This window comes from Uloborus diversus, chromosome 4, assembly GCF_026930045.1.
Source record: "Uloborus diversus isolate 005 chromosome 4, Udiv.v.3.1, whole genome shotgun sequence".
Taxonomy (NCBI): domain Eukaryota; kingdom Metazoa; phylum Arthropoda; class Arachnida; order Araneae; family Uloboridae; genus Uloborus; species Uloborus diversus.
In genome coordinates, this window is record NC_072734.1 from 126133617 (window position 1) to 126160353 (window position 26737).

Here is a 26737-nt window from a genome sequence, read left to right on the forward strand (position 1 = left end):
AAATTTTAAAAGTATTTTTTTCTGAAAGAGCATGCTTAAAAACACAGGATCTGACAATTTTTTAAATAATTTGTTTAAGTTTAATATTAAAAAAAATGCTAAAATCTGCGCGCTTTCATTGTTTACATTTCTTGTCTATGACCTCACAAATGATGAAATGCCAATCTGTGTTGCCATTCACAGAGCAAAATATTTAATTCGCATCTTTACTCACGTGTATTGGCAACGATATGGTTAATAGCAAGCGTAGAGCTCAATTTTAATTGGCTTCTTGATTATCATAACGTGGAAACGCGGTACAAAGATGCGTCAAAGAGCATCATTTGTGACGTCACCAAGACCACGCTTTGTTTGAAAAATCGGACATATTAAAAAATTAATTAAAAAATAACTGTTGGAAAAATGAAAGAATTTTTTGGGTTATGTCATTTATTTATTTATTTATTTATTTTTGCTTATTCAATCAATTTTAGTGACTAAAAGTATTACTTTTGACTGAAGGAAACAACCCCATTCGGTTTTCAATCGCGTGAATAAATGCTTAGCGGTTATTAAAATCTGCATTAAAAAACGTCATAATTCGAATTTTATGAAAGATAGAAGCTCCAAACACATTTTATCAGAAGGCGGAAAAAATTTCTCTTTATTTTGGTATTAAATTTTAAAATTTTTAACTATGTTCTCACTGCAAAAATCGCGAAAAACATTTCAGAGGTTTTTAACTAATATCTTCGTTATAAAGAATAAATACCTTTGTGCTGAAAAATTAAAAAGTCAGTAATCTAACGTTATTAAGCACAAAACTTGCAAATGATTGCATAATGCAATCATTTGCAAGTTTTGTGCTTAATAACGTTGGATTACTGACTTTTTAATATCTTCGTTAATTAATGTCATCCAAAAACACAACCTAGCTAAAAACACTCCCGATCAACTCCCCTTTCGATTTTTTTTTTAATTTTTTTTTTTAAATAAAGCTGTCCGTCCATTTTGGCGCTAGAGTGCGACAGACAGATACACACACATAACGGGAGCTCAGATTTTAAGAAAATGCATATATCTTGAATAATTGCAAATTGCTTATCTCTACTATATCAGTGATATAATTGATTCACGTGCTTTAAGAAGTACTGCGGAACTTAGAATTGGATATGGAGAATGTCCATCCGTCTCAATTTTTCAGGCTGGCCAAATTGATTGAGAAGGTAATTCAATAAATGAATTACTTTTTTTCGAAGATCTTCTAACAATTGTTTTACAACAACATGAGGGGTATTTAGCACGTTTGGGAACAAATAACAGACGTGTTTAGCGTTTATCAAAAGTCTAGAACATTTTGACTGCAAAAATCCACAGTGAAAAACACACGAACACAATGAAAAAGTATGTTTTGGTTTTTCCAGTAACTGAAATAAAATATTTAGATTTCGGATGTTTAGTTCTGATGTAAATTAGTATGCTAATTAATTAATATGTTGAAGTTTGCTGATCGTTTATTTAGTACTTTTGATATAAAGTTATCTTACCAACCCACTAGTACTCTCATTTTAGAATTAAGAGAGGGGGGGGGATATGTAAGAGGTAAAAATGTCGCGTAAAAATGAATAAGTGAAAGGGAGGGGGGGGGGTTCACAAGCGGTTTCTTTATAATATCTGATACCAGGGTCCACCGACTGATGACAGGCCCTGGTGTTAAGCAAATTGTGATTTAAAAAAGGACAAAAAGAAAAAAAAATTCGAAGTGAAAAACAACGCATGTTTTTTTTTTTCCGGCAAAATTAATTTATTTTAAGGATTCAAAATTTTTACTCGTTTCATACTTTTGCGCCATTCTAATTTCGCCCCAATTCTTTTAAATCACGTATCGCTAACGTAATAACTTACGCTTGACCATTCTACAATGACTTTTTTACTACCCTTTAGCAATGAACCATCGTACAAATGAGGCTTAATTACCTCCCTTTCAGCGCTTCCGCAGAGGGGAGAGAAGAGAGAAAACATCTTCACCTCCGGATTCGCATTGCAAATACAGCGACATCAGCATTGGCAATTTAGTGCCTTTTCGATCATTCAAGCACGCTTTTTCCCAAACTTGTCTCGCCAACCTGTTTCTTAATGTCGGCTTCTTGGTCGAACCACTTTTTCGTCAGGGGTCGAAAGGAAGGTTACATACGTTTCTACCGGAGTGGAACATCTTTGCGTGTGAACTATCTTTGGAGATACTTCTGAGAAGCGGGAGTACGATCAGCTGTCGAATTTTGAGAAGAGGCCTGTAGTAGGCATCAGAAAAGCAGGTTGTTCGAACAGGCGTATTGGAGACCAACTCAATCTGAGCGACATGGTAATTGCTCGGTGTTGGTGACCATGAACCAGGGAAGGAATATCAAGCCACTCAAAAAGGTGGCGTCCCAGGAACATAAAAGAATTCAAGGATAGCGCAATCATTACAGCGGGCACTTCTGCACCAAAAAGTCACTAGCTTCCGTTTGATGCCATTTAACACTTCCCAGAAATCCGAGTGTGGGAAGGAGACCCTTCAGAGATGACTAGCCGACGCTGTTATACGGAGTCGAACTCCATTAAGGCACCTACCACTGACCCCACATCATAGGCAGAGTCGATTCGGATTCGCCAAACTTGGACTAGCTGGAGTGTGTCCTCCTGGAAGCAAGATCTTCAGCGATGAATCCCAATTCAGTCTGAGTTCTAATGACCAGTGTATATATGTGTAGCTGCGGCCAGGAAGGCGATCCGATCCAGTATTTGTTGTTGAACTGCATACTGCAATTATACAAGGTGAGTCAATGTGGGGGGTGATCTGTTGGGACACACGAGATCCTCTAGTTGTCTTTCAAGACATTATGAGGGTTCTCAGTTGCGTGGAAGACATTTTAACGCCGGTTTTACCGCCTATGCTATCAAATTGCCCAGGTGCAATTAATCAGCCAGACAACAACTCATCCACAGACTTTACGACTTTGTCTGTGGCTGTATCTTGTCAGGTCACCAACTGATAAGCAAATAGAACGGGTTTGGGAGATGCTTGGAAGGCAACTGCAGCCGTCCTGGAATACTGGTGAATTAACTGCGAATATCAAAGATTATGGCATGATCTTTCGTAAAAATAGCTCGTTTCCTTCTGGGTGCATATATTTTTTCATGTGACGAAGTGTATCTGTAGAACTTATTCTGTACCTGACAGAAACAGACAACTCAGGCAGACGGTTAGCCCTTTTCAGGTTTTACTGTACATGAATATGCAGTTGTTACTTCCTTCCATACAATTTCAAGGAGAAAAGTACCAGAAAATATTGTGTTTGTTCACTGATTGAGTGTTCGCTATTCATTTACTGGGTTACTGTACTTTTATTTCATTTAAACACTCCAAAAAACCCTTACGCCGAACTGTAAAAAAAGTCGTATTTTTTAAAAAGCAATTTCGGATATCAGTTAAAATGGTTTTAATGTCGCGTGGCACAAGCAAGAGTTTTTAGCAATCTTATGTATTTTTGAAAATGAAATGCTGTTAAGGGGCTGTGCAGTCCACAAATGATATCCCGCTTAGAGGGGAGGAAGTGTGTTCGTGAAATTATGGCAGTTTGTGACAAGAGGGAAGGTGTGACATCACGCTTTTTTTAAGAACATGTTTATGAAAAAAAGCGTGACATATAGCAAAGGGGAAAGGGGGAAGGTGAAGTTGGACATTTTGTAAGAAAAAGGGAAAGGGAGTCGAAATGTGGAAAAAAAGTGTGACATCATTTATGGACAGCCCCTTAGGTATTCATTCGATCTACCTATTATTTACAGCTGTCAACTGTTAATGTTTTTCTGCATTTGCGTTCCTACATGCCTACATGTGTATTTACCTCTAACTCACTAATACTCACTTTCGAGGAGTATTTGCTGCTGCCTCTTCACCTCTCTAACCAAATCAAATTCTTCTTTCATTTCCCGCCTCACAGTGCCTCCTAAGAAGCTGTCCATCCTCAACGAGCATGAGGAAGAGATCACTCAAATGGCAGGGCCTTACCTTGAGGGTCAGAACGTTCGGCTCACCTGCGAAGCCATCGGAGGTAAGTCAAAACAAGTTCTTGACAAAAAGGTTTTGATGCAAGAATGCAAAGGATGGAGGAACTGTTAAAAATGTTTTATGAGTGGTTCATTCAAAAGAAAAACAACAAGCTATCTCTTCTTGTATAATCAACTGCAGAGAGTTAAGCGTTTCCAACATTTGATGACTCAAAAATCGACACCGAAAACGACGACATGCGATCGAAATTAATGATCCCATACAAGTATTTCAATAATAAGATGTAAAATATTAAGCTTACGATAGTGCCGTGGGCAGGTAAGCATCAGCTTCAACAAAAATGAGTTTTTGAGGCATTTGAAGAAACATGTTTTTGATTCCCTACAAACAACAGTAAAATGTTGAAGATGGATCTTCTTTTAGTGCCTAAATTTTCAGCGTAAACCAAATATGCAAGTTGTACAATGAAGCTTTAGTAAAATAGTAGAAAAAATAGCAAAAGAATTAAAAATGAAACGAATTTAGACAATGAACTCAAGACAATATAGGTAAATCAAATAATCCTACGACAAGGTCTTAATTGGAATCACCTAAACAAATTCAATAGTTACCATGGCTTTAAGGTGAAATACTTTGCACAGTTTTTGAATCTTCAGGCACCCAATTAGGATTCCAAAAACCGAAAAACAACATAAATTTGGAATGAAATTTCATCAACTCGTCATTAAATTTTATCTCGCCTCCCATCTAACATAAGCTCAAAATCAAAAAACAGTTGGTATCAATCCTTCAGAACACATGGCTTCAAGATTTACTAGCCAATCCCTACATAAGGCGTTGCGAAAAGGAAGTTTGCACTCAACCATTGGTTCTTCCCTCTCATCATCTGGATTAGGACCCTTCAGAGAATCTCCAGGCATACTTTCCATGTTGAGCTCGCTCTTCTTCTCCTCTCAAAGCACAGAAACAATATTTCCGAGCCGGTGCCAAAACTTGAAACTGCTGCCCTTACCCATCTTCCTCCCAGTTTTGTATCAAGTACCAACGAAAAAACACAAAAATGAGGTGCATTTACCCCCCGAGGCAAGGGCTTCAGCTTGAAATTGTCCTTTACATTCGCATCGTCTCATACAGGTGTGCTTTGAAGTACATATGAGGCAGTAAGAAGTAAAGGAGTGTAGTGGACATTTTCAAGATTCTGTATAACAGCACCTACCAGAATTATTAGTACTCGGTCTCTTGCTCCAAGACCGAGGAGATGTTCACCAACCATGTGTACTGGTAATCTCCAAATTTTTAATTTCGTCACTTAAACCCCTTTGCTTCTCACTGCATAATAAGGATTGTTTATGAACCAGATTCCTCCCTAATTAACATTACCGTTTGAACCTCTGTCCCCTCCTGAACAAACACACACAAAGATATTCCAAATTGAAAATTTAAGTATGTACTTGAATTTTACTATCACTCTTAAATTTTACTCTCACTCTTGACAGGCAAGCCCAGTCCCATTCTATCCTGGTGGCGGGGAGAGAAGATTCTTCTGGACGCCACTCCCACTCACTCACTTTCGCAAGGCCAGGTGCGCTCTGATTACACATTCGCTCCTACGAGGGACGACTATTTCGCCAGCATCCGTTGCAAAGCCACCAACCATAACGGGACGGGCCAGTCAAGTACGGTGGCAGTACAGATAGATCTGTATCGTAAGTACCCTCCTTTTCTGATTACAGTATAATCTCTCGAATTTCTTAGAACAGGATTACAGCTGTTACTTGAAGTAGAGTGATAATTTCAACTGCAATTGTGAAACTTTCCGAGTTGGTCAAAACGTCGTAATTTCAGAAGCTTAAATAATATTCTTCATTTCTTTCGTGAAGTTTTACTGAAAGTCGAAGAAAAAAAAAGCTAAAAAACCCAAGATCAACCCCCATGTTGCCAAGATGATTAAATATGTGATTTCTAAATGCTGCAGCTATATTTAATAATCTTTCATTACTCTCCTTTTTTTTCCATTCCTCGCAGAAGTTCAAATGTTTTTATTCGTCACATTTTGTCATTCTTTACTTATTTTTTTCTTCATTTTTGTAGTGAAGCCACTAGACATCCACCTGACTCCGCAGCCAGCAAACCTGGGGGCGGGGCGTAAAGCCGAAGTCCGCTGCCACTCCAGTGGGTCCCGCCCGCCTGCCCGGATGTCTTGGTTCCTTGAAGGTGAACCTCTCTCCAACCACACTGACCTCCTCTCCGTGGACGGTAATCGGACCACCAGTGTCCTTTCCTTCTGGCCCTCGAGGGCGGACCACCGGAAGAACCTTCGATGCAGGGCTGAGAACTTCCTGCTCAGCGGATCTGCCCTCGAAGATGGATGGGAATTGAACATCACATGTGAGTCCCAAAATGTTTAGTAAAAGGTGAAATTTTTAAAAACAAATTTTGAAAAGCAGTGCTAATTTAAAACTGTGTATAAAGATGATCAACAGACCTTGGACCCGTGATCTTAATGTTTTTTCGCCCAGAAATTTTGCCAAAAATTAAAACAAAAACGAAGCTACATATGAAACATTGTGAAGCGTTTCTACTTCCGTTACCACTTCAACACGTCATTCAGTTATATTTAGACCTTGAAATTTTATTATTACAACTTAATGTGCATATCATACTCTAATTGAATTCCATCAGCAAAGTTTAAACGTTTACTTTTAACTTAGAGTAAGAATGCCTCGAGTGGGTTACTCACTCACTACGCTCATTTCCTTCGTATGCTCCTGGACGAGCTGCAATCTACCTGAATGCGATGCACTTAATTATTAAGCTCAGTTAATCTTAAAACTGGTAACTAAAAATAGTTTTCACAACCGTGAGCATTCTTGCAACTTGTAGCAGATCAGGAAATTTTTCCACAAAAATACTTGAATTTCACAGGAAATTGATGAAAACCTGTGAAATCCTGGAACGTTGTCCGAAACTAATCTGTAACCGTTTCGGAATTTTCTCACAGTGCAAAAGTGATGGGTAAGAAGCATGTGATGATTACGGAACACGTTCTAATTTGTAAAGTAATAGCACTGCTGATAAAAACAGAAGCTCCTGTTACCCATTTAGAGCTCATGGTTTTAAACCACATTACCAAACTTAGTGGATAACCTGTAAGGACTGCAGGCAGATATAAGATCTGTATGACAAAATCACCCTCATTTACGAAGAGAGTTTTGGCGCTAGCAATAACAGGGGAGGAAGAACTTAAAAATTACGAAAGCTCAACGTAAGTTTCATGTTTAACACGTGAAGTAGGCACAATAAATTACTCTGTAAAATAATTCAGAAACATTCCTGGAAAATAATGGGCAGCTAATCAATGCGTCCAATTTCTTGCAAAATATCTTGCAAGAAACAGGAACGTTGACCGGTAAAATTAAGTAACTTTCCTGAAATTATTTTGGGAATCTTTCTGAAGAGAAGAAATCGTCCCGGTAAAAGCCAGTCATGTCTCGGGAAGAAATCAGGAAGATACACTCTCAGGAAGTAAGAGACACTCACTCAACCGTTCAATAGGCTCATAGATATTGAATGCGTACTCTGGTTCAATTCCTGCTCTTTACCTTATTTTTCTTCTTCCTCTACAGACGTACCACTGGTGAGTTTGAGCTTGCGCAGCAGCAGTTCTTCCAAGCAACAGCAACAGGGTGCCTTCTTGGAGGGCGAAGACGCGCGTTTCAACTGTGAGGTACGGGCCAATCCTCCAGCCACTCAGGTGGGCTGGCTCTTCGAGGGCAGGCCCCTCCCTGAAGCCGATCCGGAGGCCGTGCTTGGTTTCCGGACCCTCCTCCTGAGGCGTGTCAGAAGGAAGCACCGTGGCAGGTACCAGTGCTATGCCAACAATAGCGAAGGCACCGGGTTCAGCCGGATCGTCGATCTCAGAGTCCTTTGTAAGTATTATGAGGCCACTATCCAAGAGGACTTATCCGTCATTCTGATTAAAAAAGTGAACACAATATACCACTAGTATGAGTGCAGTGAACTCCCGATTATTCGCTGAATAGGGGGCACGGTAACCAAGGATAAGCGAAAATGATATTAGTGCATGCAATAGCTTAATAAAACCAATAGCACTTGCATACATTTAAAATATATCTAAACTAATAACAGTGTGTAAAAAAAGTATGTAAAAGCAAAAAAAAAAAAAAGGATCGCTTATTATTGAAATGAACTATACACATATGCAAGTGTAATTTTGCGAGAGTAACACATATATGTGAGTGTCAGTTTCGCACATAAATGTGCAAAAAAAGTCATAGTAACTGTTACGTCAATTGCTTAGCGAAATAGAATCATCAGATTCCAAGTGACGAAGCGGAGCCAAGCAGCCAAGTGCTTTCTCCTGGTAAACAGACAATACTATTTGCATAATTCTCTATCTTCGGGATTTCTGATTTCCAGACTCTTCTGAACTTTAGTATTTTGCTTGCTGCAAAATTTATCTGCTCTCGCTTTGCAAATTTATCCGCGTGATATTTATCTCTGGATCAAGTATATGGTCTTCTGCTCCCAAGAGAACGCTTGAATCACTTTTAGACAAATCAGTTTTCGTTGTAAAACATTGATACTCCAATGCATCCAATTGCGTTTCATTCCTGAAATTCAATCAATACTTTATGAATTCGATCAATACATTTATGGAGAATTTCCATAGACTTTCATCCTTTATTTTTGCAACTAAGATACTATTGAGTTGTGTCCATCAAACACTGTTTTTAGATGCTCCGGTGTGCCGTCCGGGCTTAAAAATGACGTATGCAGCTGGACCTGGAGAGCTGTCCCGGATCGAGTGCCAGGTGGATGCGGATCCGGCCCAGCTCGAGTTCCGATGGAGCTTTAGCAACGCTCAGAGGTGGCGGCACTACGACGTTCCCCACACTTCGGCTGGGCTGAGATCCGTGGCCAGCTACGTCCCGCGGGCTGCCCACGACTACGGTGCTCTCTACTGCTGGGGAAAGAATGAGGTCGGGGAACAGCAGACGCCCTGCATCTTCACAGTCATACCTGTCGGTAAGTGTGCCGCCCTTTTTTTCCCCTCTCTCTCCTTATATTGGTTATGATCAAATAAAGTGTTGAAAGAGAAAACTATCAAGTAGTTCTTTGCTTCTTTACAAAAATACGCATTTCTCAAAACTTTCGAATTTTAATATAAAATTTTGAAAAAAAAAAACAAAACAAACAAACTTGGAAATCGTGATACACAATTTCAAAGTATTCCTTAATGAGTGAAAAAATACGAAATACCTTGAAACAATTGATTAGTTCAATATAACTTCTTTCTACATAGAGTTTGTGAGCCCACAGTGCCTGCTGGTTGCTTTTTGTCAACCCATACCACACAATGTCTGTCACTTACCGCCGCTGGAGGAACGTATTAAGCTGGACTATTATAGCTCTTAGTCAGATATTTTATAACTGCAATACTGTAAATTAGGGTAACTTTGGGACAATTTTCAAACTTTCACCTCGTTCCTATTTTTATTTTCAAAGTAAAAAAGCGTAAAAAGTCATTAATTTGTCAATTGAGATTCTTCTTACAAGATATGGCAAAGGAATAACTCTAGCTGCTATGGTGTTTTATACATAAAAAAATGATTTCAACTTATCCCAATTTTACCCCGTTGATTGGGGTAACATTGGTATAGTACCATACCCCTATTAAAAACAGTACAAAAAAAATTTTCGTACAAAACCTTACTCCACTATTATTATATAGGTGCATTATCTACATTAGAAACAACATGGGAAATGAGTTTATATCAATCCTAGAGTATTGTGCTTAGCAGGTCATAAAAACAATACATTATAATTGATGGATAAAACTCAAGATTACGGATATTTTTTAAACTGTGCTTAAATTCCATTAAAAGCAATTTATTAGTGTTCTTACAGCGAAACAATGAAACAAAAGACAAAGAGGAACATCATTCTTGGTCTTGTTCTTGGGAAGGTTCATGGTCTTGTAAACAGAGTCATACAATACTTCTAAGCTCATGGTAGGGTTTGACTTAACATGTGTGAAGCACCTGCCCTGGTACATTTTAAAGAGTGAGGGCAGGGGCGTAGCTAAGGGGGGGTTTTGGGGACAAACCCTTCCCCCCCCCGAAAGGTTAGTCTCAAAAAAAAGAGAGAGAAAGAGGGAAGAGAAAGAAAAAAAAGAAGAAAAAGAAAAAATCAAAACGACTTTTTTCTGAGTAACAAAGATCAAAAATTCACTTCGCTCCCCCCCCCCCCTCAATGCCATTGAAAATCTGCTCCATGTGTGACCCTCAAGCATAAAGACGCCTCCCTCTGCTGCGGCATTTTTTTGATAATTGACTGAAATTTGACACTTCGCTTTAGAAATGAGATTGAACTGTTAAATCCACGTATATGCAGCCTTTCTTTGTCATAGATTCTGCAAATTGTTAAATATGTTTAATTTTATGAGCCGCTCAGTGGGAATATTGCATACAATCGAATCTGTATATTTTGAATTTCACATTAAAGAAAAAAATCAAGATAAAGAGGTTTTGAAATATGGGGCTTTAAGAAACTTTTTATAGAAATTTGAAATATGATGGTGAAAATTTGAAATCGATACTAAAGACAATATAGGCTCTTGATTAAAATTCCTCTTTATTAGTTTTGTTAAGTATTTATTCTATTATTACATTATTAAGTGCTTTATTGCGAGTTTAAGGAACCATTTTGACAGTAAAAGAAACTTCAAGCATATCTTTTTCAAGAAAAGTCTTTGCTTTTTGGTCAATGATTTTTTTTTTTTTTTTTTGGATTCATTATTTATCCTCTTGAGGTTAGCAATTGCAGCTAATCTAACTTGGCCAGTATTCTACGATTTTCCTTTTTTCATCACTTGAAAAAAACTTGTACTTTCTTTTCACTCCTATCATTTCGGTTTTCTAAGGAATCACAATTTTAAGAAAGAGAGCAACCAAAGAACAGTACTAATTCAGATAACAGAGCGAAATGGCTTTTAACTTGAATGACCTTTAACCATGAACTTGTAATATTCATCTTAACATGTCAAACCTGTGAATTTCACCCCTTTTCTCTTCTTCCAAGAAAGTGCGCGAAACGACTGTCCTTTGGTTAATCTTCCTGGAAAGCCTATATTCGTGGAACGCATTACTCCCTTTTTTCCACTGCCTCCTCAACTTTTGAAGACAATTCCTCTGTTTTTGAGTTGAAGAAAATGTTTTTGTTTGCTGCTTTAAAGATCATTGGGCTTAGAATTCGAAAATGATAGCATAACCGGAATTCGAGATGGTAGAGGTTTTTGTTGGTCTGGTCTCCTGTGTGTCATAGGTCATAGTCAAAACGACCTTTGCTAATCAGAGTATCCATTGCAATCACATTGATTTTTCAGTCAGTATTTACTGCGTATTCTTTTGAAAACGTACAGTTTGTTTAAAATAGTACATTCTAAGTGAAAGTTGTTGCATAATGAAGCGAGCAAGACCGATAACAAGCTTTTTTCAATCCAAAGAAAAAAATTAAAATGACGAAAAGGATTGCTCGAAAAAGAGAAAGTTAACGTCGTCTGAAGAAAACGAAGTACAGTCTGCAAAGCAGCATTAGTCCCATCGGACCCTTCTGAAGGTAATTTTATTTTAATTCAAAAGGAAAACTGCATAGCATTACATGAATAAAATGTTTAAAAACGAGATGAATATAAATTATTTCTCTTAACTTGGTTTTGATTAAATAGTAGAAAATAAAAAAGACTTCTGTTTATAATACCCGAAAATTGCTGTTGCTCTCTCAAATAGATATTTATGTAAATTCTAAAGTAGCTAATAAAATTAAAAATAAAGACTTGAGAGGAGAACAGATGGTAGGAATTTGAGCGAATAACTTTCTACCGCCTATATTTTTTCCCTATTTTTTTTTACTCAAATTTTATTAACTGCTTTAGAATTAGCATAAATGTAAATACATAAAAAAATAACATATAAATATAACGATATGAAAAGCAATTTCACTTTTTGCAGGTTATAATTCAAGAAGTCTTTTTTTATTTTATTTGATACTTTTAGTGCAAACCAAGTTAGTAAAAATAGTCTTTATAGTCTGACCACCGATGAGATTGAAAGTCAAACATCCAGTTTACAGGCGGAAATGGAAGTATCTATTAGCTTTCAGGGATGCCAGCTTTTGTAGATGTGTGTTAGCCTCTAAATTAAGCAGTCACACTGAAATGAATGGAACACGCTCATCAGATATTTGATTTCCCCCTGCTTTGGATAGACTGGTTTTGACAAGACATTGCTAGAAAATTTCACTTTAAATTAAATGGAGGGAAAAGAAAAAAAAGTTAAATTTTCCATAACATTAAAAAAATAAAAAATTCTTTGCTTTTGTTTTGTTTGACACAAGTATTGGAATTGGGGCACCCCATTCCAAAGTATGTAAGATTCACCTCTCTCTTATTTTCTTTAATACTAAAAAAATTTACACACACACACACACACACACACATATATATATATATATATATATATATATATATATATATATATATATATATATATATATATATATATATATATATATATATATATATATATATATATATATATGTGTGTGTGTGTGTGTGTGTGTGTGTGTGTGTGTGTGTGTGTATATATATACATAATAGAAGACCCCCCCCCCTCCGGAAGTCGGATCTAAATACGCCTCTGAGTGAGGGGTCATTCTACTAACATTTCAGGCACAAATATTGAAAACTCACTTAATATTAAATATTACTCATGTTTTTATTGAAATATGTAACACACTAATGAGCAGAAAAAAAGAACGTTTAATAACACTGAAAAACAAATTTTAACGAATTTTCTCTTCCTGAATGTATTTTGGGTGTTTCTTATAGATTTCGAAGTGCTGAAAAGAATATGTTTGCAAAAATTTTCTATCACCCTCCAATTTTCAGAAATTTCATTTATAAGTTTTGGATTATATAATATGCTATCTTATAGTAGTTTAAAGTTTACTATATGTTCCTTTGAGATGCATTTCATCAATAGACATCTATTTTTTTTTCTCAATATAGCGATAGAACATGTAACAAGAGAGTAGAAACCGAATTCACTTTGATAAGTTTTATGTACATGACCTTGAGCAGATGGGGATAGGCTCCGTATCATTTCGGTTTCACGCTAGATCACGGTAGTTGAAGTTGTCACAGCAGGTTGGAACAGCAGGGCAATACATGAACATTATATCAAAAAAAAAAAAATGGCAAGAGCGCAAGCAATATATTGCACCCCCCCCCCCCCCCCCCCCCGTGAAAAGAAAATATATGCAATACGTTTCTCTAATCGAATAAAAAAAATATTCCTTCACCTTTACACATAAAGTTGGGATTTATGAAGAATTTCGCTAAATCAATGGATAAAAAGAGTGTGGAATTCAATATTTGTAGGAACAGTTCCTATCACTCATTTATGCAAAAAAAATAGTTGAGTATTTTCATTGAACTACAGATAAGAATGCTTATGAAGAACCAAAATTTTGTAGCTACTTTAAGTGATTTAAGAAAAACAGCATGGATTGATTTTTAAAATGTTGTGACACAGTTCTTAGGAAATAATAAATATCCTAATTATAAAAAATTAATTTAAGACATGTTTATAAGTTACAAAAAAAGTTATGATGTTCAATGACACTCAATTTTTTTTCCCCTAAGAAAGTATGGGAGCTGTGAGTGACGAGCATGGGAAGCGCTTCCACCGGGATATTTCTGCAATTTAAGCGAGATATTAGCGACAGTTTACTCCTAATATGTTCGGGATTACTGTTGGAATCTAATTAGAATATAATATCTTAATGCCAAGTTTGTGTTAGTGCCAATTATAAAGCATCCGCAGTTAAGGCAATTACAAATACATTAAGTATGAAATTTAGGAAATTTTTTTCACAAGTATCATTATTAATTTCATAAAAAATCTCTTCCAGTCTTCTACAACTTTTTAAACGCAATATATTTTTTGTGTTTTGTACTAGTTTTAAACTTTGTAATTGTTTTTACTTTCTTCTATATCCAATATATAGAAAAAAGTATTGGATTGTGCAAATTTTCGAATTTCGAATTTTGACGGATTCGAACGTTTTGATTTAAAATGGTAAGTGACAAACATATTGTACATGTATTGAGTAAATGTCACTAAATTGAGATTTTAATGATTTTGAATTTTTCAAAAATCTGTGTGCGATGGAATATTTTTATTGTCATATTCTTTTTCAGCACCCCCTAAAACATAAATGACACCGCTTACTTAATGAGGAACAGAAACCTTGTTTACCAGTGTAATTGGAATTTCACGTTAAACTCTGAAAAATTGCGTTATTCTGCCGTCTTTCGTTTGTATATGAGGTGACAGACGAACATTTGCGTCTTTGCTCCCAGGTCCACCAGAGGCTCCACGGAACTGCAGCCTGGCCGATGCAGGTCCAACGTCCGTGACCATCTTGTGCAGCCCCGGCTCGGACCCAGATTCTGGCGATCTAAGATACAACCTGGAAGTATTCGTGTACCGAAGCCACGAGATGGCACTGCAGGCTAGCAGTCCGACACCCCGCTTTGTTGTCGAGGGCTTGACTCCAATTACAGAGTACCTGTTTGTGGTTCGCGCCATAGACCGAAACGGAAAGAGCGACCCTGCTGTGGTTCGCGCTTCCCACCCCGAGCACTCCCAGTGAAGAAAGAGGTGAGAAAGTGGTTTCTTATGGTTCACATAATTTAAAGCAGTGGCAGTGAACGTTCAACCCGTGGGTCAGACACTGTCCCGCTATCTCGTTCCTCACCGAATTCCCCTTATACATATCTTCTGTTCTGTTATAGTGTATCGCGAGAAGGAGAGCACTTCGTCCTCGTGGATGGCACCTGGACTTCTGATCGCTGCCTCCCTGGCCTGTTTCCTACTCTTCTCCAGTGCAGCTCTGTGGACGCAGTTCCGAGGAGGACCTGGATGTCAGAAGTGTAAGTTGCAGTGTTTCTTTTTTTTTCTTTTTTTCAAGAACCTTTTTAAAACTACACTAACGATTCAGAAACGTTCTTGGGAACATTGGGCAGCTGATGTGCCCAATTTTTCGCAGTAACATATTTTGAAAAAGCCAGGAATGTTTCCCACTAGAATTCAGTAACCTTCCTGAAATTATCCTGGAAGCCTCCTGAAAACGTCGGACATCTTCCCGTTTAAAGCCAATCATGTCTCTGAAAATTTAGAGTTAGCTTTGGGAGGTATAATATAATAGCTTGGCACCTTCCTGTTTGGTCAATAAAGTTCAAAATCAGTATTTGAAACATGACCAAACCTAAGACAGAATTGCAAGAAAGTGTCAAGAATTTCACTCTCCTGCAAAGCTATGCAATCCATGGACTTTTTCGCTCCCTTTGGAAGCTTAATCAGGTCCGGACGGGCCGTAACCGAATTGAAGCCGATACACTTTATAAATCCGCTCAGTTAATCTTTAAACTGGGAGCTAAAAATATTTTTCACAACAGTGAAAAGTCCGCATTCGTGCAACTTGTAGCAATTCAGGAAACTTTTTGACAAACGTACTTGATTTTTCCAAGAAGTGGATAAAAACCATTGAAATCTCGAAAAATTACACGGAAATAATCAGTAACGTTTCCGAATGTTTTTACAATGTACTTTTAATGTAATGTATATAGGATCAAGGGCGCCCATATGGGGGTCAAGGGGAGGCTCAAGCCTCCCTCCCCCCCCCCTTTGAAATCAGATTTTTCTCACTTTTAGTACCTTTTTCTTTGCAAAAATTTAAGAACATTTCTTCACCAGCAATTAATGAATAAGTTATTAAAAATGTCACATATTTCAATAACTCTAATCAGTACTGAAATCGGTTTTTATGGGGAAAATATCCTGCTAAAACATGTGGGGAAATATCTGAGCCCCCCCCCCCCTAAAATTTTGGATATGGGAGCCCTTGTATAGGATATCAAACTCCTTCTATACCATACCAGTCGAAGTTTCTTTCAATGCAGAGCATTTATGGGGGTTAATGTGTAAAAATCGTATAATGTAGGGAAGATCGGGGCAGGTTTTCCAACCTTTTTTGTTTTTTGTTTTTTTAAATTTTTTATCCAATCATTTTGTTAAGTTTTGTTTACGCCTTGAATTCTTGTACTTTAGGCTAAGTATTAACATTACTAAAACATAAAAAAATTAAAAAACTTTCAAAGAAATTTATATATATTTGCTACCAAGTCACGTTGGAAAACCAACCCGTAGCCGGGGCACGTTTTCTAACATATAAAATTGGGTCGGGGCAAGTTTTCCAATTAGTTTAAATGGTCTATAATAAAGGTAAAATAAACATAGAGTGTAACGTAAAATTTATATTCTAATTCATTGGTATGTACAATGGGTACGTTCTTAAGAATTTATTACATTAAAATGCATTATAACAATAATCAAAGTTAGTCAGAGTCATCTTCCATATCACTATGACAGTTAATGCAAACAAAAAACAAAAGAGTCTTCTTTTTTGACGCACGCTACGGGAGCCCATTTCTTGCAACGAATACACTGGATCCACTTTTCTTTTGGCTTTGAGTTAGAAAAGGTGTCAAAGCAATATAGGCAAACACAATCTTCATCTTCTTCCTCACTTGATACATTGGCATATTTAGTTTTATTTTTTTCAAGCCAGCGAAATGTCTTATTCTCCCTTCTTTCATCAACAAATAGCTGAGGCTTCGCAGTTTGCTTTCCTTTTTCATATTTTTCAAAATGACCGTGTTGGACTTTTTCTTCTTTTTTTGCTTCTTGCTCTGTTTAAAGACCGTTTTTGATAGGAGTATCCGTTACAATGGCGGATTTTCGATTTTTCCTCCCCTTGCCTGTGCCTTTCCTCGGGGCAGCCTTTTCAAATGGTCTGATTTCTTCGGGGGATGGAAAATACTGATGAGGCAAAGAACCAGCTATCGACGAGCGAGATGGTTGTGAGTTAGGCTCACCTTGGATGTCCTTAGATGTAGAAGGAACACCTTCTGGAAGCCCTAATTGTGGTTGACATGGTTCATTGAGAATAAATGAAAATGAACTGGCTGGATGATTGTCCGAAGTGTTAGTAGTTGGGCCTACATTGTTTACTTCATCTGGAGCTGATCTGTCTGTGAACAAACAGATGGGGACAAACCTTCAGCAGGAACTCGTGCTGACGGTACATCAACTTGTGACATTTGGGTTGTAGAAACTTCGGCTTGATGTACTTCGGCCTGTGGCATTCCGACTTGAGGGCCATCAGCTTGAGGCACTTCGGCTTGTGGTAATTCGGTTTGAGGCACTTCGGCTTGTGGAACTTCGGCCTGAGGCAACCTCGACTTGAGGTACTTCAGTTGGAGCCAACTGAACATTAATGAACTTGTGGCAGCAGTTATTTAATGTTCTCGTGTTTATATTAAAGTCTATAGAAGCTTTCCTAACACTGCATCCATGTCTTATTGCTGCAAGCACTGCATTCATTTGCGAATGCGTGTAGTTAGTTCCCTCGGTCTGACTTCTTACGGTAATTGCGCACCATTTTCAGTCCATCTGATGTATCACATTAGAGAATGAAATTCAGTTTCGGATATAACTTGATACTATTAAAAAAAAATCAGATCATTTAATAGTTATCCAAAATTTAATTTTAAATATTTATAATTGTGGTTTTATGCAGTAATTATAAACTGTATTGGCTAAAAATATAAAGTTAAACGGTAAAAAAAACATGAAAAACATTCATGGAGAGCCCGGAATTGGAATACGTGCCCCAACGCCATATTTAATTTTTTTTTTTTTTTGTAATATTTAACTATTAAAATGAAAATTATTTGCCAAAGCAATCACGCCATCAGAACCGTAATGAAATATAGTTTAAAGTTATGTCCTGACAATAAAACAAAAACAGTATCATACATGTTTTTTTTTAATGAAAAGTAAATTCTTGTCAAGTTACTTACCAGAAGAAAAACCACAAAGGTAGGTTGTCTGTCTCATCAAGACAAAGCCAGCTAATGAGCTGAGGATCACGTGGAAGGCGTGCGCAGTGCTGCAGTTTCACACTGTCCGGTAAGCGTCGCTACCAAGCGAAAAACACTTAAACTAGGGCGCGTTGGAATACGTGCCCTTATAGAACATCTGCCCCGGTCTCCCCTACATTTAAAAATATGAAAACCCAAAGTAAGAAGTGATGCAGTTTTTCACTTCATTTAGTCTAAAGTATTATTTTGTAATTGCACTGTCTTTATTCAAAATTTTAAAAATGTAACCTTGCCAAGAAAATAATAATTTAATAATTAGGTTCAACAATTTTTCTAATGGTGTCTTATATTTACTCTTCCATTTATAAGTAGGAGAAATTTTTCGAAACAACTTTATTTTAAGCGCATGTTCGAGAAATGGGATATAGCAATTGAGTCAGGGAGAAACAAAGGACTACTAAGTGCCAAAATTAAAAATTTCGAGATAACCTGTACAAAGGGTAGAAAAACCTCTCCTCTGCGTTGGTGCAAGGGGTGGGTACTAGTAGCCTGGTAGGTGTTGCTACACAGCATGGTTTAGAAAATAATTTTAGTGATCTAAGACGCCTACCTATGATCTGAACTTCAAAAGCGTTTTTCTAAAAGCTTAAAAAAGTCCATTTACATCCCTTTGCTTCTCACTACCACAATTATATTTTTCACTATATTAATTTGTGTTTATATTCGAGGCATCTCAAACGTCTCTTGACATTTTCATGTGAAAACATTTTTTGTAGAAAATTTGTGGAGCAAAAAATACAATAACAATAAGAATAATTCACCCATACTGGTTTTTAGTAGTAATTATTCCTTCGTTTTCTAGGTTATTTAGCAGCAATATGAGGGAACATGTACCGTGATATGCAGCAATTTTTTTACAGCTGGAATTGGAGACCGATGGGATAAAAAGCATAATTTTTTGCAGTAAAACAATGTCGCGGTTCAAGAAGATGGCGGGCGTCACATTCTCCTTACTTAATTCCTCTTATTCTTCTTTTTAAACTGCACTACAACGTACAACAGGCTAATTCCGTCCACCTCCCAAGATATGATAGTCTTGAAAAGAACATTCCGAAAATACGCGAAAATGCAAATACGACACGTTTGCTCTTTAACGGCGAAATATTAGGTAATAGAAATGCAAGTCTTGCAGAAATATGCTACTCATTCATGGCAGTAGGGCTAGGGCTTCAAAAGAAATCACATTGATTATATCCGGTACTTTTTATTTGCACTAACAAGTTCGGTAATAAAAGCTTTTTTCAAGAAAACGTCGAGAGAGTTTTGAAACCCAGTGTATAAATAGCAGACATTTTAAACGTTATGTATTGTTGACCACTTTCTATTGTCTTCTTTTTTTTCTAAGGTAAAGAACTTCCAAAGCGAATAAACCTGAAGAAAGATCTCTCTAAAGGCATCAAAAGCAACAAGAATTACATAGGTAAGGAAGCAATTTTGTACTGTGGTTTAAATATTATGTATTCAGCTTTTGAGTGTCGTCGAATGGATGCTCAGCTGAATAACGGTTTACGTTTCTAACAGATATTCGAATTGATATTGGTAATCATGTCAGAGATTCTAGTATGAAATACAACAGAGTAGGTAAGGCAAAAAGTACGTGATCCATTTTCGACAAGATATGTACTGTTTTTGAGTGTGGAGAAAAACAGATATTTTTCTGACATAGTTCTGCTTTTTCGCACTAAAAAATCTGTATCCGTTACCTCAATGACAAGAGCGTGAAATAAATCTCAAAAATCTTAAAAGTTATACTTTCACACCGTGGAACCATGATTAGTGCGTATAAAAAAAAAGAGCTTTGTGTACATTACTGTACAGATTTACTGCCTAATGTTATACTTTGTGGTTCACGAAGAGTTATTTTTTTTTCAAATAATAATAATAACAGGAAGAAGAATGAATAAATAATAATAAATAAATAATAACAATGATAACAGTAGCAATAATAATAATATAGTAAAAATAATAATAACAAAAGTAAAAAAATAACAACAACAACAATAATAATAATACTAAAAATGAAAGATAATAATTGTAACAATAATAATAATAATAATAATAATAATAATAATAAAAATAATAACAACAACAACAATTATAAAAGTAAATACACTAACAATAATAGTAATAATAATAATGGTAATAAAAAAGAAAAACAACAATAGTTATTATTTTTTATAATAATAATAATAATAATAATAATAATAATAATAATAATAATAATAATAATAATAATAATAATGAAAACCAAAAATAGTAACAATTATAAAAGTTAAAATAAGGACAATAATAGTAATACTAATAATAATAATAATAATAAAAAGGAAAAACAACTAAAAATAATAACTACAATCAAAAATGAATAATAAATAGTATTAAACATAATTAATGAATTATAGTTAATAAATAATAATAATAATAATAGCAATAATAGTAACAATAATAATAATAAAAAAAAAATTGTAGCAATAATAAAAGTAAAAATAAAAATAATAATCATCATGACAACAATAGTAATAATAATAATGATAATAATAAGTAATAACAGCAATAATAATTTTTTATAATAATAATAATTTAAATAACAATAACAATAATAATAACAATGAATTATGCATAATAAATAGTAATAATAATAACAATAATAGTAACAATAATTAAAGTAAAAATTAAAATATTGATAATAATTACGATAATAGTTATAATAATAAGGATAATAATAAGTAATAAAAACAATCATAATTATGTTTTATAATAATAATATTAATATTAATAATAATAAAAATAATAATAACAATCAATAATGAATAATAAATAGTAATAATTATAATACTAATAATAATGATAATAATAATAATGATAGTAATAATAATAAAAACTTGAATCGTACCTTCTTGCCATTGTTCGCAAGTATGTTAGTATGTGTTCAGAGTGGTGTGTTACACTCTCCTTTACTAAGAGGAGATTGTTCGTCCGGTTAAAGCAAAACTACATTGGCACGTTGAACTCAATACGCTACGTGGCTGCACAAAATGTACACCGGTGTGAAGAACATAAAAATGAATTTGTGAGTCTTTGTTCAAAAGTTTAAAAAATTAATCCAATAGTGAATTAAATATTTTGTACTAAGATCCTTCTTAGGGACTAAGAAAATACAGTTCATGATGTTTTTTTTAAACCATTCTTAGTATGTATTTATTACTATTGCCTTGTTTAAAAAAAAATATTACGTCTTTTACAAGGCGAATTATGTGGGAGGGGTACAGAATAGCTTTTTTCAATTTTGGTAAAAGTGCATTTCTTTAAATGTTTTTTAAAACGAAAAAAAAAACTATTTTTCATTTATTTAATCTTAAATATTATGTGTAAGATTAGTTGGTGGTGTTACATGAATAGTTTTGAAATAACTGGTCGCACCATATGATACTCAAAATTAGACAGGGGGACGAAATGTGGTACCTTTAACCTAGTAATTCCTTCTCCATATAGATATTTTTCCCTTTGCCTACGAATAAATGCATCTCTCTTTTTATCAGAGCCATACTGTAAAAGGGCGTTCATTTTTCTGTACACAAGCGTCTAAATTAACTTTTTTATCTTCTCGTCTTGTAGATCGGCTTCCAGAAGGCTTCGAAAAGCGGACGCCATGCATCTGAACCTCCATTATCCGTCGTCGCATTTCCCGGCTAAGCGGTTGATCTCTTTTTCGTTCCTTGAAGACCAAGTATTGAAGTGGAAGAATGATTTGCCCTACGTCATCTTTCTCGAAAAGCAGTTTCATTGTAGTGCGAGTCAAACATGCTCTGACAAATGTTTCACGTTGTTGTCTTCTTTCTTAATGTCTCGTTTCCGTTTTCGAACGTTATTTTCCCGGCATTTATGTGGAAGAATGATTCCTCCTCTGACCCCAACATTCTTCGATTGTCGTGGATAGTAGTCGTTTGAATTAATGAACTCGAGAATAAATGAGCTGTCCTTTAACCTAAAACCATTCCATTCTAGACGATGGAATGTTCCAGAAAGGAGCACGACGGAGGCGAAAGAATGTCGTATTTTATTTTTTGTTGATCAAAGACGACATATCAGTCGAAATGTTTACGACATTATCTGACATGTGACGCATAACTGATTGTTTACTATCAAACATAACCTCAGTGCTACCACTTTACTGCTAAGGCTGCTGGAAGTTATTTAGTAAGCATTTTTGCAGAGCGGGTATCAGGAAAATATGCTTAAATTTCGACTTTAGAACGATTTTTACGTTCCTGCTACTTAGGTAATACCGTAGAAGAATTACGAAGGAATTATTACGAAAAAGAGAATTATATAATTAAGAAGTTACAGTAAAACCTGTAAAGTTGACCACCCTTGTAAGTTGACCACCTGCCTATGTTGACCGCTTTTGTTGGGAACGGAATTAGTCCTATCTTATATAATGAAGGAAAACCTTTGTAACTTGACCACCTCTCTATCTTGACCACCTGTCTATCTTGACCACTAATGTACACCAAATTTGGTTTGGACTAACGTAAAAAACCCTTTGTAAGTTGACCATTTAGTTTATTTTTTAAAACTTAATCAAGCATTTTTTTTTACTTTGTTATTATTTTTTATAGCTTTCCATGAATAATTGTTAATGTTTTGATGCACGGTTGCCAGCTGCTCCGCACCTCGCGGAGTTACTCCGCAAAAATAGCTACACTTCGCAGTTCCGCAAAAAAGTTATCTTGCTCCGCATTTCTCAGTCGAGCGTTTTTCAAGCATGGCATAGTGTTTTAAAACTGTTTTTTCTTCTGTTGTTCTATTTGAGATTACCTTTTGTACCTTCTGTTCAACACTGTAAAAACGATTCAGAAACGTTCCTGAAAAATAATAGGCAGCTGATGTGCCCAATTTCAACCAGTAACATTTCTTACAAAAACCAGGAACGTTTCCCGATACAAGTGAGTAACCTTCCTGAAATGCTGGGAAATATCCCCTGTTAAAACCAGTCGTGAACCTTCTACAAAAATTAAATAGGTTTACTGTATTTGATTAGAACCTTCCTGGTTTACCAAGAAAGGTCCCAGGAGCATTACCGCGACCGTGGCCAAAGCTGCGCGAATAATTGCAAGCAAGAACCAACCATATTTCTTGCCTGCAATTCCTGCCTCGCAAGGCTGCAGCTAGCCAGTGACTTATTTGCTCCCATTGGGAGTTGAGTCAATCTGGACGGGCCGTGATCAAATTGAAGCCGATACATCTTATAAACATGCTCAGTCATTCTTTAAACCTGGTAGCAAAAAGTATCTTTCACAACAGTGAAATGTCTGCATTCGTGCATCTTTTAGCAATTCAGGAAATTTTTTTGCGAAGATACTTGATTTTGCGGGGAAATAGGTGAAAACCTCTGAAATCCCGAAACGTTCCACGGAGATAACCAGTAACGTTTCGGAATTTTTTTACAGTGAATGAAAACAGGTGTCAGTAGAAAAGTACAAAGTCTTTTCTTCCAGTTGCAATATTTTGTGGCAACACTGGAATTGTGCTGAAGAGTAAAGTTATTTATTTCTGGTACAAAGGGATTAGATAGAACATTTTCATTTTCAACTGCTGTATTGAACTAGGAGAGTCCAGCTTGTTGCTCTTTGTGTTATAACTTTTACATAAAATGGCTTCAAAAAGAAAATTAGATGAACTTGAGATTTATAAAAAGTATGAAATATTAAAGTTAATTGAAAAGGGGGAGAGCAGGAGAAAATTGACTCACACATATGGAATTTCTAAAACTACAGTGTCTAATATAGTAAAAAAACAAAAATATTTGAATAACATTTTCAATTATTGTTTCAAAGTAATGTTAAACAATGAAAGTGAGTTGAACAGAAAAAGTAAAGTGTGAATTAGTCAAAATGCATGATGCAAAAAAAAAAAAAAAAAAAAAATCAGCACCACCCTTTATAAGTTGGCCACCTGTCTAAGTTGACCACCAAAGTACTGCACCGCAGGTGGTCAACTTACACAGGTTTCACTGTATTATGAAAATTAGTCAAATTCAAATTCAGGATGAATCAGGGGCGTGCACAGGGGGGGGGGAGAAGGGACACTGTTGGCCCGGGCCCGAGCTTGAAGGGGGCCCAATATCTTTAAAAATAGGGGTGAATGATAGAGGTAAACAATATGGAGGGAGGCTCGGAAAAGTCATTTGTGACGGGCCCCAAAATTTCTGTGTCCACCCTCAGGTAAATAAATGTTTAAATTAATTTAGAAACACCGACACTAAAAATGATGTGAAGTTTTTCAACATCTATATTTGTAAAAAGTATTTTTTAAGATGTCGTTCGTGTCTATGTTATGCCGGTAACGGTTTTTAAATATACACTGATGGGGGGAGGGGCAAATTTATAGATCCGAGCTTGGGTTCCTTTAAAACCTTGGAGCCCGTAGACAGCCGCCTAAGTTGTCTATTTTGTAATTGTAACCTGAGGATGGCCCTTGGCCAAGAAATCTTTTTGAGGCTCCCATGCAGTCAAACCTTAGGGGAGACCGGGTCTAGTTGATACACTTTTTACTTTGTGATTTTTGTAATTTTTGTTTTTTGTCGTACTGAAACAAATACAGCATTATGATGCTATTTAACTTTTTAGCTATTACATTCCATATAAAAAAAACCTTCTATGAAAAAGATTTTAGCATAAGAAAAATATTTTCTAAACTTAGCAAGATGTATCAATTTAACCCACCCCGAGTCAAGTTGATACACTAATGGGTCAAGTTGGTACGCATTTCAGTAGAATGGAAAATCATTGGAATAATTAGCAAGTCATACATTTAAAAAGAATTTTATTGTTACAAAATTATAAAACAGTAAAAAGTACTTGAATGGGTTGAATTAAGTTTTTAATATTCTTCTAATAAAGTCATAATTTCTTAGCAGTCATTCCGTTTCTGACGAGAGGCAAACGTCTGATTCGCAATTTTTACAAGTGTAAAATTTACAGTCTTTTGCGCAGGCTATGTGAGCCCACTTCTTGCAGGAAATGCATTGAATCCAATCCTGACCCGGTTTGGAAGACGAATAAGACTTAAAACACACTAAACAAAAGGACTCTCCATCTTCATCAGAGTCTGATTCATACTTCTTTTTCTTGGGTTTTCATTTTTCTTGTCTTTAGCTCTTTTCATGCCCTTATCATGTTTTTTTAACTTGTCAAGGTTAATTTTTTCGCTGTCAAATAATTTCCTGATTTTTAATTTGTTTTTTTCTTCCTTAATAGACTTTTTTCTTTCCCTTTCCTCAGTTTCTTGTTCTATTTTGTCTTTTATAGGCGTATCAGTAAGTATACAAGATCTTAAGGGTTGCCTGCCTTTTCCGCTATTTTTACGTACTCCTGCTTTTGGCAAAGGACGGATTTGTTCCGGCGTGACAATTGAAGACATCATTCCCCTTGATGTAGAGGGCTGTTGATCTTCGGCTGATGTAGAGGGCTGTTGATCTTCGCTGACGTAGAGGGCTGTTGATGGTCTCCTCCTGACAAAGAAGGTTGTTGATCTTCTGCGTTCGTAGAAAGCTGACGATCACTTACAAAGCTTGACAAGAAGTCGTCGTCAGTAAAAACATCTGGGTTGTATGGGACTATCCTGGAAGCTTTAAATCCTGCTACTATGTTGTGTCATAGCATTTAGAAAGGCGCAATTGACCAGGTTAGGAATGTCATAAATTGTTACGGTTTTACCAGGGTTGCTAACTAGCCAGTTGTCAACAGCTGCAAAGTAGTATCTTTTAAATGGTCCATAAACAGATACATCTAGGGGCTGGAGGCGATGTGAAGTATGAGGAGGAAAAGATAGCAAATTATTCCATTGTCTTTACAGAAGTTTAACACTTGTATAGACAAGTGGGAATCATGATTGTCTAGCAATAAAAGGCAAGGTTGATGAAGTGTTGACTTTACGTGACTATGAAAGTGTCTAATAAAAGTGAGAAACGATGACCCAGTCATCCAACCGGAAGGGTGTGCAGTGCCAATACACCCTTGTGGTCCTTCCTTTATGAAATAGTCTTTAAAGAATACTCTAGGGAAAATAAAAAGTGGCGGGAGAGCATTGCCAATAGCATTAACAGCAGTTCCAAAGTACGGTTTGTCCTCGCTCGGCAGAAGTAGCTTTTGCAACTTGACGGACTCCTTTCTCAGCAATAACTTTGCCTGGCCACTGAACTGTCTGCATCCCAGTTTCGTCCGCCATTCCACACATCTTTGCTTTGAAATTTGTATTTTTCAAACACCTTTTTCAAGTTTTCAAAAAGCTCCCAACATTATGCTTATTAAAACTAGTTGCTCGACTTAAGCTTGTCGCTTCTGGCTCTCTTAAAGAAAGAGTGGGGTGCCTTTTTAAAAACTTGTAAAACCACTCTGATGTTGCCATTTTGGTGTTTATCCAGGTATCAGGCATTTCCAATTGATTTGCAAGTCCCAACTCATAAGCCAGTTTTCGAACATTTTTAGGAGTTAATCCATAATAAATTTTAGCACTTGTTAAAATGTATTTACTAAGCTCGTTTTCTAAATCATCATTTAATATTTGACGGTGCTTAGCATATCCCATTTTTACTTCTTTTTCAACAGCGTCAGGTG

The 26737-nt window shown here is 36.0% G+C and overlaps 1 protein-coding gene across 1 annotated transcript in view; it reads left to right on the forward strand.

Annotated features, from left to right (window-relative positions):
- Positions 1 to 21778, forward strand: part of LOC129220825 (B-cell receptor CD22-like) — a 51326-nt gene extending 29548 nt beyond the window's left edge. Inside the window, 10 exon segments of the mRNA XM_054855256.1 lie at positions 3963 to 4073; positions 5527 to 5736; positions 6122 to 6418; positions 7657 to 7959; positions 8789 to 9079; positions 14478 to 14749; positions 14751 to 14778; positions 14913 to 15050; positions 19468 to 19542; positions 21735 to 21778. Of these exon segments, the coding sequence (XP_054711231.1) occupies positions 3963 to 4073; positions 5527 to 5736; positions 6122 to 6418; positions 7657 to 7959; positions 8789 to 9079; positions 14478 to 14749; positions 14751 to 14778; positions 14913 to 15050; positions 19468 to 19542; positions 21735 to 21778 (1769 nt within the window).
- The last annotated feature ends 4959 nt before the right edge of the window (positions 21779 to 26737 follow it).